This window comes from Dothidotthia symphoricarpi (assembly GCF_010015815.1).
Source record: "Dothidotthia symphoricarpi CBS 119687 unplaced genomic scaffold P153scaffold_16, whole genome shotgun sequence".
Lineage (NCBI taxonomy): Eukaryota > Fungi > Ascomycota > Dothideomycetes > Pleosporales > Dothidotthiaceae > Dothidotthia > Dothidotthia symphoricarpi.
In genome coordinates, this window is record NW_022985023.1 from 285370 (window position 1) to 301280 (window position 15911).

At 51.9% G+C, this 15911-nt stretch overlaps 6 protein-coding genes across 6 annotated transcripts; 2 read left to right on the forward strand and 4 right to left on the reverse strand.

The window, feature by feature from the left end:
* Positions 1-28: 28 nt before the first annotated feature.
* Positions 29-1292, reverse strand: P153DRAFT_377731 (uncharacterized protein; the record flags this gene model as incomplete). Its single annotated transcript, XM_033669752.1, has 3 exons — positions 29-678; positions 734-1064; positions 1113-1292. The coding sequence occupies 3 exons, from the start codon at positions 1290-1292 to the stop codon at positions 29-31; spliced, it is 1161 nt and encodes a 386-aa protein (XP_033521163.1).
* Positions 1293-2110: 818 nt separating this feature from the next.
* Positions 2111-3096, reverse strand: P153DRAFT_296984 (uncharacterized protein; the record flags this gene model as incomplete). Its single annotated transcript, XM_033664128.1, has 2 exons — positions 2111-2691; positions 2760-3096. The coding sequence occupies 2 exons, from the start codon at positions 3094-3096 to the stop codon at positions 2111-2113; spliced, it is 918 nt and encodes a 305-aa protein (XP_033521164.1).
* A 1084-nt stretch (positions 3097-4180) lies between these two features.
* Positions 4181-5447, reverse strand: P153DRAFT_388095 (guanine nucleotide binding protein, alpha subunit; the record flags this gene model as incomplete). Its single annotated transcript, XM_033670723.1, has 5 exons — positions 4181-4528; positions 4576-4834; positions 4883-5040; positions 5094-5278; positions 5333-5447. 5 exons carry the CDS (start codon positions 5445-5447, stop codon positions 4181-4183), a joined length of 1065 nt encoding a protein of 354 aa, XP_033521165.1.
* Positions 5448-8363: 2916 nt separating this feature from the next.
* Positions 8364-10302, forward strand: P153DRAFT_424744 (uncharacterized protein; the record flags this gene model as incomplete). Its single annotated transcript, XM_033672502.1, has 3 exons — positions 8364-9446; positions 9497-10027; positions 10090-10302. 3 exons carry the CDS (start codon positions 8364-8366, stop codon positions 10300-10302), a joined length of 1827 nt encoding a protein of 608 aa, XP_033521166.1.
* A 480-nt stretch (positions 10303-10782) lies between these two features.
* Positions 10783-12862, forward strand: P153DRAFT_368823 (uncharacterized protein). The gene is made up of 4 exons (XM_033668618.1): positions 10783-11179; positions 11244-11414; positions 11465-12367; positions 12422-12862. The coding sequence occupies exons 1-4, from the start codon at positions 10996-10998 to the stop codon at positions 12562-12564; spliced, it is 1401 nt and encodes a 466-aa protein (XP_033521167.1). The 5' UTR covers positions 10783-10995; the 3' UTR covers positions 12565-12862.
* Positions 12863-13692: 830 nt separating this feature from the next.
* On the reverse strand, positions 13693-15555 carry P153DRAFT_424745 (uncharacterized protein; the record flags this gene model as incomplete). The annotated part of the gene is made up of 5 exons (XM_033672503.1): positions 13693-14273; positions 14367-14498; positions 14555-14594; positions 14742-15149; positions 15298-15555. The coding sequence occupies 5 exons, from the start codon at positions 15553-15555 to the stop codon at positions 13693-13695; spliced, it is 1419 nt and encodes a 472-aa protein (XP_033521168.1).
* Positions 15556-15911: the final 356 nt, after the last annotated feature.

The following is a 15911-nucleotide window of genomic DNA, read 5'->3' on the forward strand; positions in this document are numbered from 1 at the left end:
CCATCCCCTCACTTCCCCCTCTCCCCCATCACTCCGCCTCACAAATCTGACACGCCTCCTTCGCGTCCCTCCCCATCAAGCCCCTCCTCGCTCTCCTCGCACTCGCACTCCCACCCGCGCCCGCAAACCCGACCGCGGCATTGAACAAATCCGCCGTACTCTGATCCCTCGTCCCCGCCGCCGCCACCTTCGCTTTCGCATCCGCGCAAATCTGTTTCGCGGCGTCATTCGCGTTGCAAACATTTGTCAGCTGGTTGCAGAGCGCGTTTGTGATGATGTTGGGGTTTAGGGCTTCTTGCTGGCCGCCGCGGGCTAACGGGTCGGTGATTTGGAAGGTGAATTCTGTGGCGGGGCGCGAGTTGAGACCGCCTGCGAAGAAGATGGTGGGGGTGCAGAGGCCGAAGTCTGCGGTGGTGGTGGATGTTGATGTGGAGTTGGTGTCAGAGTTCGAATTCGTATTGCTATTACCGTTGTTGTTGGAGTTGGTATTACTATTGGCGTTGGTGTTCGAGTTGGCGTTGCCGTTGTTATTGGTGTTGCTATTAGAGTTGTTGTTGCCATTGCCGCTGTTGTTAGAGTTACCCTTAGAATTGCCGTTATTATTGTTGTTGCCGCTGTTATTAGCATTCCCACTCGACCCAGCAGCCGTCCCATTGCCCGCCGTTCCCTGTCCAGCACCTATTGCAATAATCAGCATCAAGCCATCAACCAGAGTAGAACAGCATCGACATACCACCCGCCGCGTCCTGCGCCACAACCAAATCCGCCAACCCAGCCTGTTGCATAACCTCAAACACACTCAACCCATCCGCCGCCAACGGACTCGCAGCCGAACTCTTACTCAACGCCGCCACCTTCCCATCAACATCCACATCGGGATCAATAAGCGGCGTGATGCCCCTCAACTCCGGTGTGGCGGGTAGACTCGCATCTGCGCATACGTTCTGCACATTGCCGCCCACGAATGGGTTTGTGTTCTTCTCTGCGGTCACCATGCCGATGGCGGCGGCGAGTGCGTCGGCGCCGCCGCCGAGCTTGGTCATGATTTCGTCGGCGCGTTGGAGCTGGATGGGTCAGATGTGCGAGGTGGAAGGGGGAGTGGGAGGTGGTACCTTTGCGCAGGAGTTTGCAGCGCCCAGGATGTCGCTTATTGCTGCGCCGGCGATTGTTGATGCAACGCCAGGGTCGCCGGCTTGGACTTTTTGGATGGCGGCGATGGGGACTTGTTCTTGGCCGAAGCGGGCGAGTGCGCGGCTGACGCACAGCGAGATGAGGAGGGATTTGGAGAGCATCTTGAGTAGGGGGGTGAGGTGGAGATTGGGATGTTGATGAAGGGAGACCGGCTCCAACAGTGTATGGATATGTAAAGGGGAAGTGGAATGGCTACCGGTAGCTATTCGACTTGAGAGAATGTAAAATGGGATTACTAACAAGCGACAGTGGGAATGGAAGAAAGGGAGTGTCAAGTAGGGTGGAGTTGTGAGGCGTGATCGGAATGCCAAACCTGAGGCTACGAGCCTCTTATACATATCATCTCAACTCACTAACCACGATGCGATGCCTCTCCAAGTAAGCGCCCGCTCATCAGACTGCAATCCAGATGTCTCGGTTCTCCACCCAGAGGTTGCGAATCAAAAATTTCACCGCTGTCAGGCATGGAAGATTGCCCGCAAAGACGTTCGCGCCAAGATGTCAGACACTGTCAAGACGTATGATCAGCAGGCTGCGACGTCAGTATGTAGGAGAACATGTATGTCAAAGCCGCTTTATTGTGTGGCTAGATGGTTGTCAGAGGGTGACAGGCGGTGTCGTGACGTGCTTGGTCGCAGTACAGTTTCATCACACCTGTCGCAGCGGCTGACGGTAACGAACATCAATGCGTTGGAGACTCGATCGCATGCACACGGGACTAGAAATCGAGTGAGCAAATAGTAACAACATGTAGCAAAGGGCAAATGCGGTTGACGAAGATGCGCGCTCGTATTCGAAAACAAGGCGGGCGTTAAGCCAGGCGCCTCATGCAGCCAAAATTCTAAGCTGAACAGCACCAGAAAATGCCCAAGAACAGGAGAGAGTAGGAGAGTATTCGTAATGCCTCTCTCGAGGGCGCTTATAGCCTATCCAATTTCCTCCGCAACAGCCTTGTCCTCTTCATCAGTTTCTTGTACTTGTGCTTCTTCATCTTCAGCTTCCTCTGCCTCTTGACACTGATCAAGAACATGCCTCCCCGCCGTCTCCTGACGTGCTCCCTGAACGTCGGTCTCTCGGGAAGCATGACTTCGGTGATGCGCTGGTTGATAGCATCCGCCATCTCCTCTGCGTTCTGGGCATACAGCTCCGGCTCCGCAGCCAGCGCATTGGAAGGGTTTGGTGGCGGCGGCGGTCGGAATGGAAGGAGACGCGATGCCCAGCTCTCGACGCTCTCCTGTGTTGGCATGGCCGTGTCGAGGTGGTATACCTCGATGGATGCCTGTTGTGCGTCTGCGGCCTGCTCTTCGGCGGCGTCAACCTTTGCGGTTAGGCGGTCGATGAACTCGGTGAGAGTGCGCTTGGTGCGTTGTATCGACCTGGTGCTGTGCTGGGCGACATTGTCGAACAGGGCGTCGAACTCGGCCGTGGACGTGGGCTCGGGCCACGAGTGTTGGATGGAAATGGGGCGGTGGAGCGAGAAGAAGGACGACAGCTTCACCTCTGCTATGAGTCAGCACACATGCACACACACAAGCACACCATCCAAGCACACGTGTGGGGTGACGTACCATGCTCGTGCAGGTGGTCGGTCGGCCGTACGTAGGGAAGGTTGAATGCGACCGCGGGCGTCTCTGCGGCAGTCGACACATCTTTGGCCTTGCTCTGCTTCTCTGCCCTCTTCGCTGCGCTGTGCAGCTTCCGCGCACCGAGCTCCTGCTCATCCACGCGCTTCTTCTTGTTATCGGGCGGTGTCGAGGGCTTGGACGACGACAGGCGCCGCTGCTGCCTCGGCGGGATGAAGGGCTGCTGGGCCGTGTTCAGCACAGCGCGGTTGAGGGCGCTGGCGGGCGCTGCAGAGAGGGACGTGGTCGAGCGGACGACTCTCCCTATGGCAGGAGAGAACATGGCCGGCTGGAGGGGCAGGTTGGTGATGCGAGAGGCTCGACGCGGCTCTGGAGGGCCGATATCTGCAATGCACGTCCGTGCCAAGGCGCGAAATTCACGGGAAAACCATCACCAGCAGCACTCGACGGACACCTTGAACCATGAAACAACTCCATTCCTTTGCCACCCAACCGCTTCTCCATTCCCAAGTGTAGACCCACGCTAACCTACCCCATCCACCAAGACTCATCGCCTCTTGAAATATGTTCTCTGTACAAAAACCTCCAATGAACCACGCCTCTTCCCCAACCGCCTTTCACTCGTCACTCATCCCTCATTGCCACCACGTCATATCCACCAAACCACCTCTCTACTCAGTGCACACCTTGGACCCACATCCGATCAAAAAACAAACTCCTCGCTTCGTAGTTGCCGTATTTAGACGCCACAGCCGCCTACACATGAATAGCCATCGTCCAACGTCATTCCCTGACGAGGTGCTGTACCTGAGTCTTGACATAACACCTCTCTACAGATGTGCATAAGCTAATGTAGTGGTATCTTGACTGGTGATACATTTCAATATACTATATTTTGACATTACTTGTTAAGCCCCCATACCACCTCGCTCTTAGCTCTGCTTGGTTGCTAACTCGCCATGTGTCACTGGCTGGGGAATACTCTGAAAGCCACAATATGGGCATGGACAACTCGAACTCGAACCCTTGCGCCGATCGCTGATGACGCTTGAAAAGCACAAAACAATCCCCCGTCTCCCTGGCTATACGCGTGCAAACAGCCGCCAGCGCCCTGAATGCTACATATGGTATTCCGCCCGTATTTTGCAGTAATTACGTCGTAGTTTGTCCTTCCGCGAGAGGACAGAGGAGAAATCCAGGATATCAGAGGTAAAATATGGAAATGGTCGTCAAAATCGTCTCGCCCGAGTCGCCACATAGCTGCCAAAAGTCTCACACCCGTCCTGGCACTGATGTCGTCGTGTTGGTATACGAGCGTATGCCGGCCATGCTCTGACGTGTCCATCGATCATGACGAGTGGGACTCATTGTCTTGATTCGCTCTAACCGTGGTGACGTTGAGTCACTCACAGAATGAGGGCATTGAGGTTGCGCTGGACAATCATGTCCTGTACTGATGCCATGGTCTTCTTCAGCAGATCCGTATCGGTCGCGTTGGTGTAGTGGATGTAAACCTCCTTCTTCGGCTGTCGTACGAGGTTGCGGAACTTGGCCGCGAAGAACTCCTGTCCTGCTTCGACATCGGTCGGAGAGCCTGTGTAGTCTGGGAAGACCTTGTTGATTCGGCTCATGCCACCTGCTATCTTTTCTCGGAAGAGATCGCTCTTGTTGAGAAAGAGGATCAAGGCTGATCTGTCAAAGTACTTGGAGTTGGAGATGGATTCGAAGAGCATCAAGGCTTCGTGCATTTGGTTCTAGAAAACGTCAGTTGGGGCCTGGCCGTAGCGCAACGGATACTCACCCCATTCCTGTCTTCCACTAGTACGTGGTCGTAACCGCTGATGGCGACGAGAAACAGTACTACTTGCACGTTGTCGAATACGTGAATCCACTTTTTCCGTTCCGAGCGCTGGCCACCGACGTCGACCATCTTGTATGTCAGGTTGCCGAGCTCAAAGATGGTCTCTGAGATACCGGTTGTTCGTAGTCGTGTGCGCAGAATGTCTTGGTCAGTGGGAAGGAAGTCTTTGGCGAAGAGTCTGTCGACATCTTGGAAGAAGCTGCATGTCTGTCAGCGCGAGAGTCGGACACAGGCGGGATTGACTGACTAGCTCAGGTTGTCGTGCAGCGCGTACTGGTTGCCCCTCAGTATCGTCAGCTGCACACCCTTGTCCGCCCACAGGCAGTTGAAGGCAGTGAGGAACTCTTCGGGCATGGGCTCTTCGATTCCAATATCTGGTGCGGAGTTGACCAGCTCGGAGTAGCGCTAGACGAGGTTTAGTAGACGCTCTTTTTCGCATTGACACGACTCCCACGTACGATGTTGTCTTCGTCCTCGAAATCAGTGTCGTCATCCTGCATGGCCGCGTAGATGGTCTGGAAGGCCGACACCAGGTTGTTGAAGATGGTGGCTCGCCATGTCTTGCGCTCCGTCCTGCCGAATCCGCCTGCGTTGATGATGCGCATCTGCTTCAGAACCGTCGACTTGCCGCTCTCGCCAGCACCTGCAGCGACGTCTCGGTCAGCGCGTGTCCCCAGCGTCTAGCGTGGGTGCATACCAAGCAACAGGAGCTTCACCTCGCGCTCCGACTTCTTCCTGTCCACGCGGAGGTCCTTTTCGATTTCCTCATTCTTCTTCGACTCCGGGTCTGCGGGTTTCCTGCCAAAGCACATTGTCGTCGGTGCCATGTAGCAGCCGCGGGTGGTGTGGGGGACGTGGCGCGGGAGCTGGAGATAAGTTCGCGACGCTACCAAAACCTAGAAGCTCGCGAGGCGGGACGATCGGCCAGACGTGTGCGTGCGATTGGCGTGTCGAGGCTGCAGCTGGTCTTGTCACCTACAACTAGGATGTCGCAAATGCGGGGAAAAGAGGGTCGAAGAAGCAAGCACAACAGAACGTGCGGGCAGCAAGCACACTTGTATGAACAGACTCCCGGGAGGCAGGCACAACAAAAGAAATTGTGTGTTTCGCCGAATGATCCCTGTTCTTATGGTACACTGGGGGAAGCGTCCCGCCCGTTGGTGGCCGTGCTCAGAGAGCGGACGAAACCTTGCCAGCCAACGCGCGGATTGGGCGGTCGCAGGGCGATGCAATTGGGGTTGGCGTCACGCAATCTTTGCGCCGAGCCATTCGTTCATGTCACGACACGCTCGAAGCTGTGCGAAGCAAACTGCGCAGCACCAAAGCCCACGAGGAGACGCGGAAGGGAGGGGCGTAGTTCGGTCCGGCAAACTCCTTCCTAGGGAGAGAACCGTTGCCATAGGTTCAACTGCACCCCAGCACCGGCATAGCTACTGTTTCGGCCTGGTGGCGGACCCAGCATGGAGGTTACGGGCTGTTGGTTATGTTTCAATTCTACGCCTGCTTGCTTTGCGCCCGACACTCCTTGCGGTTATCCTGGTATCCGTCGGAGGCTCCATAAAGCATGACTCGTGTCACATCTGGCTGATGCTGTGAAGCTGTGTTACCGGCTACAGACGAGTACAACCTATGCCGTTGCTTCCGAGTGTGCACTGCGAATGCAACCACTACCTGTTCAAGACAGACATGCCGTCTCCCTGGTTGACGTCGTGGACATGTCAGACCCGTAAACTAAGGATCGAGGTAGCTTCGATTGCTCCGGTCCGTCTTGCGGATCGTCATTCGCCAATCAATATGGCCTGACCTTCGCCATCCATGGGCGTGCTCCGACCGTTGTGTGCCCTCTCCACGTAATGATGTATTGCGTGCCTCAGATAATACCGCGCAAATTATCTTGAAGTCAACTCCCAAAGAAGCCTGCTATCTGCATGGATCTACCCAGCCTGGTTCATCATAAAGTTACGTTGATCGGAGATCACCACACGATAACATGGCTTTAGCTTCTCAGGGTTCAACATGGCCCACCCGCCCACAATCCTCTAGTTCCAACTTCTGTGCACGCATAGGGAGCTTCACAATATTTTATTCGCTCAAGGTACTCACCTCAAGAAGGCAAGGACTCGACATTACCATGAGATGGTTGCAACAAAGCCAGCATTAGTGTTCCAAGACGCGCAAAAGCTTCGTCGAATAGGATCCCGACCCGCTCCAATGGTCCAGTAGCTGGCTTGACGTTCCTTTTTCTATTGCATAGTTCCTCTTTGAGTCAGGTCTCGCCACTGCATCTCCTGTTTGGATGTCGATCATATTCGCTGATTGCTTCCAACCTATCCATATCGGTACCACCCCGGCAGATAATAAGTGGTTTGCCTGTTCGCCAGGTTCAAAGCCATTTGCCGTAGATTGCTGTCCACGTGTTAGCGAGCCGCATTCATTCGGTCTGGACCAACGGGCAGGCTCTCGGCATATTCATTGCTAAAGATAGGAAATGCATGGAGCAGCTGACGAAAACAAGGCAATGATGGATACAAAGCAGAAACTGCTGCAGTGATCATAGGTATGTATCTACAGAGCTGCAACTTTTAGTGCAAAAAAAAACAGCATTTGCTTTTACTTTTATGTTGGACAGTATTGAGTGTCTAGCGAGGATACTTTTTTGCCGGTATCCCAATTTGCGGGTCGTAGAAAGTCTCGAATATTCTTGAACTTTGTTAGAACGTGAATACAGCACCCAACCCGACGACCCGTGGCTATGCTGGAGATCGTACGGCGAAGAGATCATACAGTGAGGGCATTTGAGAACAAACGTTCATGTTGCATCTTGTAGTGGTCGTCAAACTTGCTGTACGTTTCAGCAGAGTACCGTTGCTGGTCAAAGTCTGCCAGGTTTTTTTGAGATCCTAACTGCAGCTGAGTGTATTCGAGATTGACTTCTCTCTTTTCACACCACCGCGTGTGATCTTGTCATTTCTGTCAATCATATAATTACAATATCTGTTTTCGTCGTGGTCTTCTTAATATTCGTTCTTTCACCTCAGAGTTTCGATCAAGTTGTGCCCTTTGTAGGGATTTGTTCCTGTGTATTCCGTCTAAACCGTGTCTCAAAATGATGGTCTTTCAATTCCCAATTCCTTTTTCATGTGATTATCATCCAGAATGTTACACACTCTTCCAAAAATGCGGCACCGCTGTAGGAGCTATAAGTCAAGGTGAAGGTGGCTCCTTTCCGTCTCTTTCGCGAGCCACTGGGTAACTAGCCATATCACACCTGTACAAAAGGACTGGCGTCGCTGTTCTTCACCTGTCGAGAGATCAACGTCTGAACACCTCGAGTTCGTCAGGACAATTTTTTCACATTTCTCTGGGTAGTGGTAGCGTGCTTGCCTTTTTCGTTACCCCAACGCCGACGCGACTGCCTCTCCTACGCACAACAACACTGCCTTCACCCACCTCCAACACCACCGCGTGTACATCGCATATCGTTGACAAGGTCGCATTCATTGTAAGTGTGCACTTTGCGTGCAACTACAGACCTTTTTCTTTCACTGAAGCTGATTGACCACCAGAAGACACGCAGGCCATTGTTCTGCGTTGTGCGTTTGACTGTTCAAACTTTTGCACTCTACAAAATCTGGTATCACCAACCAACAGGTTAGGTGAGGGACCACGCTCAGTATATCCATTATTTATCTGTGCTGACCAGAGCCTATTTGACAGTATCCCTAAACATGGCCTCGCACTATCAAGGTCCTGCTTCCCTTGCGTTCTCAAGGTATGCCAGCCCGCAGCAGAGGAGCGATCAGCTTGCCGCCTTCGCAGCGGTATCGCCTATTTCCAAGTCAATGAAGGAAAACGTTATCGCCACCAAGGATCAGATCGCTGCCTCTGACAACCAGCCCGCTCCCGACATGGCGACCCAGAACTCCGATGCGCAGCTTGCAGTTGCTCAGGGCAATACCCTCAAGAAAGAAGTCGACACGCACGCCGCGAAGTTCTCTAGGTCTGTATCAACCGCTGTGACGAACACACGACAGCTGCTTGAGCTCATCCGCGACTCATTACAAAAGGAAGACGCGTCGGAGCTCAAGACTGTGGATAACCTCTGGAACGAACTTGAACAGCTTTTCGCGGCTGCAAAGGAAGCCAAGGTAGTTTTGCCCATCTTTCTGGAGAAGCAGAGGAACAACATGAGTCTCTACCACAGCTCGATGATGAACGAGACATACCGCGAGACGCAAGAAGAGTTGAACATCCAGCACAAGAAGGTCAACCTCCAGCACAATCTCATTCTTGAACACCAGCAGGCTTTCCAGGACTACAAAGAGCAGGTCGCTCCAAAGCTGCAGGAGAACGAGGAGCTTCGAGATCGTCTATCACGCCTTACGCTAGAGAAAGGTAACTTTCGCACGGAGATTGACAAGTACAAACAGCTCCTGGAGCAGCAGCAGTCATGCGGGACCGAAGATCTCAAGAAGGCGGACGACTTGCAGAAGGAAGTGGAGACGCTTGTAACTTCCAGTCAGCGGCTCATGACGGAGAACGAAACCCTCCGCGACAGGATTAACGACATGGAGGAGCAGAAGAAGACTGCAGAACAGACGCTTGCTGATGGCTACACGGAAGAACTCAGGTCCAAGACAGAGCTGCTCGCGAAGGAAGGTGTCAAGACCATGTCTCTCAATGTTCTAGTAAACGCTCTGAAGTCTGGTGAGAGCAATGCCAAGAAGGAGGTCGATAAGGTAAAGGCCGAGAACAAGATGCTTGGTGAGAAGTACAAGAATCAGGCTGCTGAGCATGCAACGGCTTTCACGGTATGATATCTCGTTCCTGCTGACGCACGCCGTACTAACCCCACACTCAGAAGCTCAGTTATCAGACCAAGAACATCGAGGGGCTGACTGTCGAGTTGGAGCGCCTCCGAAAAGAGAAGGCCGAGCTAAAAGCAAGCCTTGCCAAGCTGTCCGAACTTGAAGAGACCAACACAGAACTATCACAGGCAAAGTCAGATTTGCAGAAGCAGGTCGACAAACTCACTGCGGAGATGGGTCAAGCCAAGGATGATGGTAGGAAGGTTGAGAACGAATACAAGGTTTTGTTGGAAAAGGTCAAGAAGCTTGAGAAGGAAAACGAGGACCTAGAGATCGAGAACAATAATTTCGAGGCTGATCACAAGAAAGCTCTGCAAGCTCTCACTGTTTCCCAAAAGGAGAACTCAAAGCTCGTGTCAACCGTCAACGGGCTCAAGACCAACCGTTCTGCAGTGGCACCAGCTGTGGGTGGCATTCTAACCGCCGGTAAGGAGACTAAGGCTCTTGAGGAGAAGGTTCGAGGGCTCGAGGAGCAGAAGACTACCCTTGAAGACGCTCTCGAGGAGTGGACTACTCTCGCCAAGGTAAGCTCATATCACATTTCCAGGGAACCGGTGTGGCTTGCATGATGACTGACGCTTTACAGCGTTCCTACAAAGAGTACAAGGAAATGCTCCCGACTTACAAGCTAGCCGACAATTTCCGCAAAGATGCCCTTGAGAAGCAAGAACAGATCAAGGCCTTGAAGCTCCAGCTCGCATCCGCCAAGGTCTCGCAGTTGAACGGCGGGGGTGCTAGCGGCGATGCAGGCTACTGGAAGGACAAGTACGAGAGACTACTGTCCACTTACGGGAACTAAGTTCGACCTTGGAGCGCGACGATGTCTCTGCCCTCGAACGTGGTGTGGTTAAAGGCTAGCTTCATGCAATCTAAAATAACGAAGATCGATCCTACGATTAGGGGATAGGCACACAGATTGGCGTACAGCGTAGTACTGATAGCGTAGCTCACACGATACGAATAACAACGATAACATATAGTGCATACCCATCGTAACTGACAGTGTACATGATGTTTGGCAGCACTGGCGAGTTCGCAGCTGTTTGGCGGAACAAGATGGCAGAACGGCGTAGTCATGTGACATGACGTAGAGCTCAAACACCCTCTCTAACGCCATGTCGTGTGAGTTGCGGGGTGAGATATCACAATCTTGAAAGCTCAAAACAACTAGTCGAACCTAGACTCTTGTAGCATGAGCACCTATTGACGTCTTGCGGGGGTCATTGCGGGTGGTCTTTAGCTTGAGACGCGTAAGTTCGAGCTCGAATACCTTGATTGATCAAAACTCCATCAAGATACGTGGAATTGGTGTAACAGACTTCGCCCCGCTCTGACGTTCGCGTGTAATTGTTCCGTGCGATCGCTCTTGAATTTATCGCTACGTCATCAGCACGCGTCTTTCTTAGTCCATCTAAAACGCGCTCCTCACTCCTACCTCACAACACTACCCCACTTGCAACCTCAACACACATTCCAACAACCCCACTCAACAATGGAGACCATCACCAACCTCGCGTCTACTGCTGCGAACACAGCGTCGAAGCTTATCTATGGCGACACCACTACTGCTGCTGCCGACACTACCACCAAGAACAATGAGACGGGAGGCATGGAGCCCATCTCTGGCGAGCAGGGCAAAGGCACTGTCACTGAGCCGTTCGACCAAGGCAATGCTGGTAAGTAGAAACTGAAGCTTCGCGAACCTGTTCCATGTCAATTATGTACTTACCTCACCCGCAGCAACCCCTCTCGAGAAGCCTTCGGGCTTAGGTGGCTTAGGTACTTCAGGTACCTCAGGTACTTCTGGTACCTTCCTTGACTACTCCAACCAGGTGTCATCAGGTCAAGAGCCCATCTCTGGTCTACAGGGTAAAGGTACCGCGGGTGAGCCTTTTGATCAGGGAAACTCTCGTAGGTAGCTTAATCACATCATTAATGCCAATTTTAACTTGATCACAAAGTAAACCCAACCGATTCGTCTTCCAGCTCATATCGCCCATCTGGCACATCTACCGATACCTACACGTCCAATTTCGACTCGAACCCTGTTGGCGGAACGCATGCGACCGGCATCACGGACAAGGTCTGGAAACCAGCCCCGGTCGACAACGTCAGCACTTCGGTTATCTCATCAGCCCCGGTTGATCCTCTGACTAGCGAGAGGGCGGGTTCTGATCACCCCTTTGAGAAGTCTAGCTACGACAGCTTTGAGAAGCCCAGCCATGACAGCTACGAGAAGCCCAGCTACGACAGCTACGACAAGTCCAGCTCCATTCCTTTCGAGAAGTCGAGCTCTAGCCCCTTTGAACACTCAGGCTTTGCTTCTACTGGTCAATCAAGCCAATTCCCCACCGGCGTTCCTGCTCCTATCGAGCAATCTGGTTTCGCACCCACCCAGCAATCTGACTTCGCTCCCATCCAGCAGTCTGACTTCGCTTCCACCCAACAGTCTGGCTTCGCTCCTGTCGAGAAGTCCGGTTTTGCACCTACCGAGCAGTCTGGTTTCGCACCTACCGAGCAATCCGGCTTCGCACCATCAGAACAGTCGAAGTTCTCCTCCGACGATAGGTCAAAGATTCCTGTTCCAGTCAGGGAGTCTGAGATTGCCTCTACTAGTGGTTCCGGCATGCCTGCTGTCGACACTGCCCCTCTTGAGTACAAATACCCGGGTTCGGGCACTCCCGACAGGGCTTCTGATGTCCACGAGGCAGGTGTTATCAATGACTCCAATGCTGGCTTTGGAAACACCTCTCACAACCCTGTGGGACATCACCATGACACCAAGACGGGAGCGTTCACAGGTTCTGCCGTCGATGGGACTCACTCCGGTGCCGGCAATCCGGTAACTTCGGGAGAGACCAACCGTACGTGGACTCAGAAAGCCGGCGACGCGCTGACCAAAGCTGACGGGATCGCAGGTCTTGCGGGAGAGAAGAGCAGTTATCAGTCTGGGTCGATGACTTCACCTACGTCGACATCATCCGCTGGCACTAACCAAGGCGCTCCCCACGAGAGCAAGATGTCAAAGATCATGGACAAGCTTCATATTGGTCACAAATAGGTGGCTTGTCACTTGCACTCGTTCAAACTAACGGAGTTGTCCTTTCTTACTTGACGATGGATGATATATGATACCACGGCGTGAATCGCGAACCTCTGGGCGGACTTTTTGTTACATGTAGCTTAAACGCCATGTTCTGATGAATGATAAAAGCTTTTCATACGTTGCTGCTTCCATCTGTTTCTACACTTAGTGTCTTCTCGTACATGTCGAAACCCACTTCTGAAAGAATGACTATGTGCCTGCTCATCCTCTCAACTCGTTTGATACCGAAAACCATGATAAAACGCCAAGCCCCATACAGCATGTAGAAGGACACGGCACAACCTTCGCACATGGTCACAATCTCCATCTGCCTCCCCTATGCGAATCGTCGTTTTTGTCATACGCTTGCTGCAATCCGCCTTTGTTTGTTGGGTCACATCCTCTTCAACGTATCTTTTTGTTTTCATAGATGATCTGCCTTCCAAAACAACAACGTCTTGCATCCCTAAATGCAATTATCTGTGGCAAACACTTTTCTGGGCGAGTTCTTTTGTGTGCTTCAGCGTATGATGCATCAAGACGGGACGCGGTGGCTCTTCTGGGGCTGATTTGGAGATGCTGATATGTGATTACACGGAAGGGGTAAGAGTTGACTACCACGGGGTCGAAGTCAAGAGGGAACTTTAACGTTTAGCTTAAAAGTTTCTATGGAAGTTTCGTGTGTAGAAGAAGTAACAGGTGTTAGCGTCTGAGTTCAATCGAGATATATCGGTGTGGGCATGGAGTAAGATCTTGTAGCAGATTTTAAGCCTGAGAGTCTGGTGCATTAACATTCGTTACTTTGTATGACACCTGATGCTATGCTGTTTTGGTCAAGTTACAGAATGAATAGAGCGCCAGAAGGGGGTGGGTAGACATCGTTGACATGTTTGAGTGAGCAAGTGAAGCTGAAGTGTATTCGTATGCTTCACACGATGCAAGTCTTGACGAGTCGCAACAGTTCATTCTTGCATGTTCATTAAGTATGAGGCATGTAGCCAATAGTATACGGTTTGCTCCTGGATAGATGAGATGGTTGGGTGTCACATATATTTCGACAATTTTCCGCGTGATGGCTTATTCTGAAACTCACTTATGACCTCGCTACCCCGGAAACATGAGGTAAGTTGCCTGGACCGGCGCGACGACAGTGTCATGGAACTGCTGCCGGAACTGGCAAAATTGAAAGTCTTTCTCCGCGTCTCGCGCTTGGAACGAGCACTTGATACATCGCTCTACCGCATACCCATATGAGTTTCCTGCAAGGCGGTACACTTCATCCAAGGCTTTTACTGCAGACTTGTATTCATTGTGATGCGCAACTGGCACCCCGGATATTTGAACCTCCTCAAGGGGCTTGTTGATACAGAGCTCGATAAGAACGAGGCCAAGCGTATACACCGACCTATTGGGAACGTAGTGTTCGAACGCGTTGGCGAGTGGATCTACTAGTCCGGCCGTCGAGGGGAAAAAGCACGATAAACACGGGTGCTGCGAAAGCATTTCCCGACCTGCTTTACTCTGTTCCAGGAACATGCTCACCTGATGACGGTCCCATTGTGTTCCGATCCAGGGACTACCGCTCATGTGTAGAACTGACCAAGTGATCGCGGTAGCAATGCCGTATCTTTGCTTCGCGGTCAACATGAGCGAAGGGTTTTGTCGCCCAAAAGGATGGCCCTGAGCTGATAGTAGAGTCTTCAGGGAAATTGTGCTTGGAGTTTTCAGTAATCCCCTTTGGCAATCGCTCAGTGAAAACCGCTGATCTGTGGTTCCACTCGGGTCTTGGAGGAATCCTGTCAGAGTCGTTGGACCATTGCTTACGCCCAATGCGGCGCACAAACTCGTGACTCTGACACATGTCGAGGTTGTGCTCTGGCCTGGTGTATGAGCTGGATCGGGGACAAGTGCTATTGAGGTTTAGCTTGGCAAGCCATGTGTGTTGAAAAGCTTCTCAGCCACTCACGTGTCGGAACCGGGGATTTGGCTGGAATTGTAGACCGGGACTTTGGCAATATGATACTGGTAATCTTAGAAAGCACTCTCATGGGTCGGCGTCTTAAAACTGAATAAGGAGCCACAGCAGGCTTAGCCGATGCAGTCGATAATTGAGGAACAGCGTTGTGAGCCTTCTTTGGATCTTCTGAAGTAACGCTAAACTTTTGCCATGCACTTGGATTCTGGAACGGCTGTAAATTTGGTACAAATGTGATCGCCAAGTCAAATGTCCTATTGGCGTCAGAGTCGTAAGTCTTCCAATCAATTTCGATGGCGGCTTGGTGACATGGTGAACAAGCACAGTGTAATCCATCTTCTAGTGCTCGGTAGAGAGAGTCCAGACGTGTTCGAATTGCACTACAACGCCGAGGATTGAAATGGTGCTTCAAATTTGTGACTCTGGGACTGCTGTCTTCCGTAGGAATTACAGAGTACTCGATAAACCTTTTTAAGTCATTGTTTCCAGTCCGCAAACCGTCGATCATCTGAGTTTGCTTCTTCGAATTGAGACTTCGTTTCACTCTGCGCCATTCCCATTGAGCTCTATCGGACACGGTTCTTGGCTGCGCAGACCCAAATCAGCCTCGACATCATGTTCTACATACATTCTAGAAACTATAACTGAAGCTTTGTTGGAGCACATACCCTTCCTTGAATGTCGACATCGAGGTCTGTCATGAGCTCAGCTATGACTTTGCTCATTCCTTTCACGATAATCATGAGCTCATTTGAATCATCCGGAAAATTGTTGTCGAAGCATTCGCGTAACTCATCGATTGATGGGTTATCGTCCAAACCAAGGCTTGCCAGGCTTTTCCGAAGGTGTCGGTTTTGCAATACCAGATTAGCGCGGAAGGTTGATATGGTGTCGTGATACCGATGAAAAGTTTCGAAAGGCTCGCGGTATTTTTCAAGGACCCAAATCACAATAGGGATTCCGCCCAAAACAAGGCCTCCTATTTCAGCCATGAGGATAGCTCGATTGGAAGCTTATGATCTCGCAAACAGCGTTGCGAGGTGGTCTAATAAGCGAGGAGTTGATCTTTGACAACTGATCCTAGGTTCAACTCAGCCGCACCAATGTCGGCTCCAAAAACTTAGCTTCGCCGGTGATCAGGCTGAGACATCCATGGATACGTGGCAGAACATCATTCGATATATACACGTCTTTCGCTTCCATCAACCCAGGACTACGCAGGAATGATGCATTATGCTGATCGCAATCGGCACTTATTGGTCTATTCGCAGCCCACGAGCAGAAAGCCACAAGGTTTGGTCCTTATGACAGCCCGCTCTCCGAGGAGAATTTCTCTATGCTCACATAT

What these genes read in the sequence shown, in the direction of transcription:
- P153DRAFT_368823 (XM_033668618.1), top strand. Translation starts at nt 10,996, where the DNA reads ATGGAGACCATCACCAACCTCGCGTCTACTGCTGCGAACACAGCGTCG. An exon ending in GTTCGACCAAGGCAATGCTG is followed by an intron (nt 11,180 to 11,243) that starts GTAAGTAGAAAC and finishes CCTCACCCGCAG; the next exon opens with CAACCCCTCTCGAGAAGCCT. An exon ending in AACTTCGGGAGAGACCAACC is followed by an intron (nt 12,368 to 12,421) that starts GTACGTGGACTC and finishes ACGGGATCGCAG; the next exon opens with GTCTTGCGGGAGAGAAGAGC.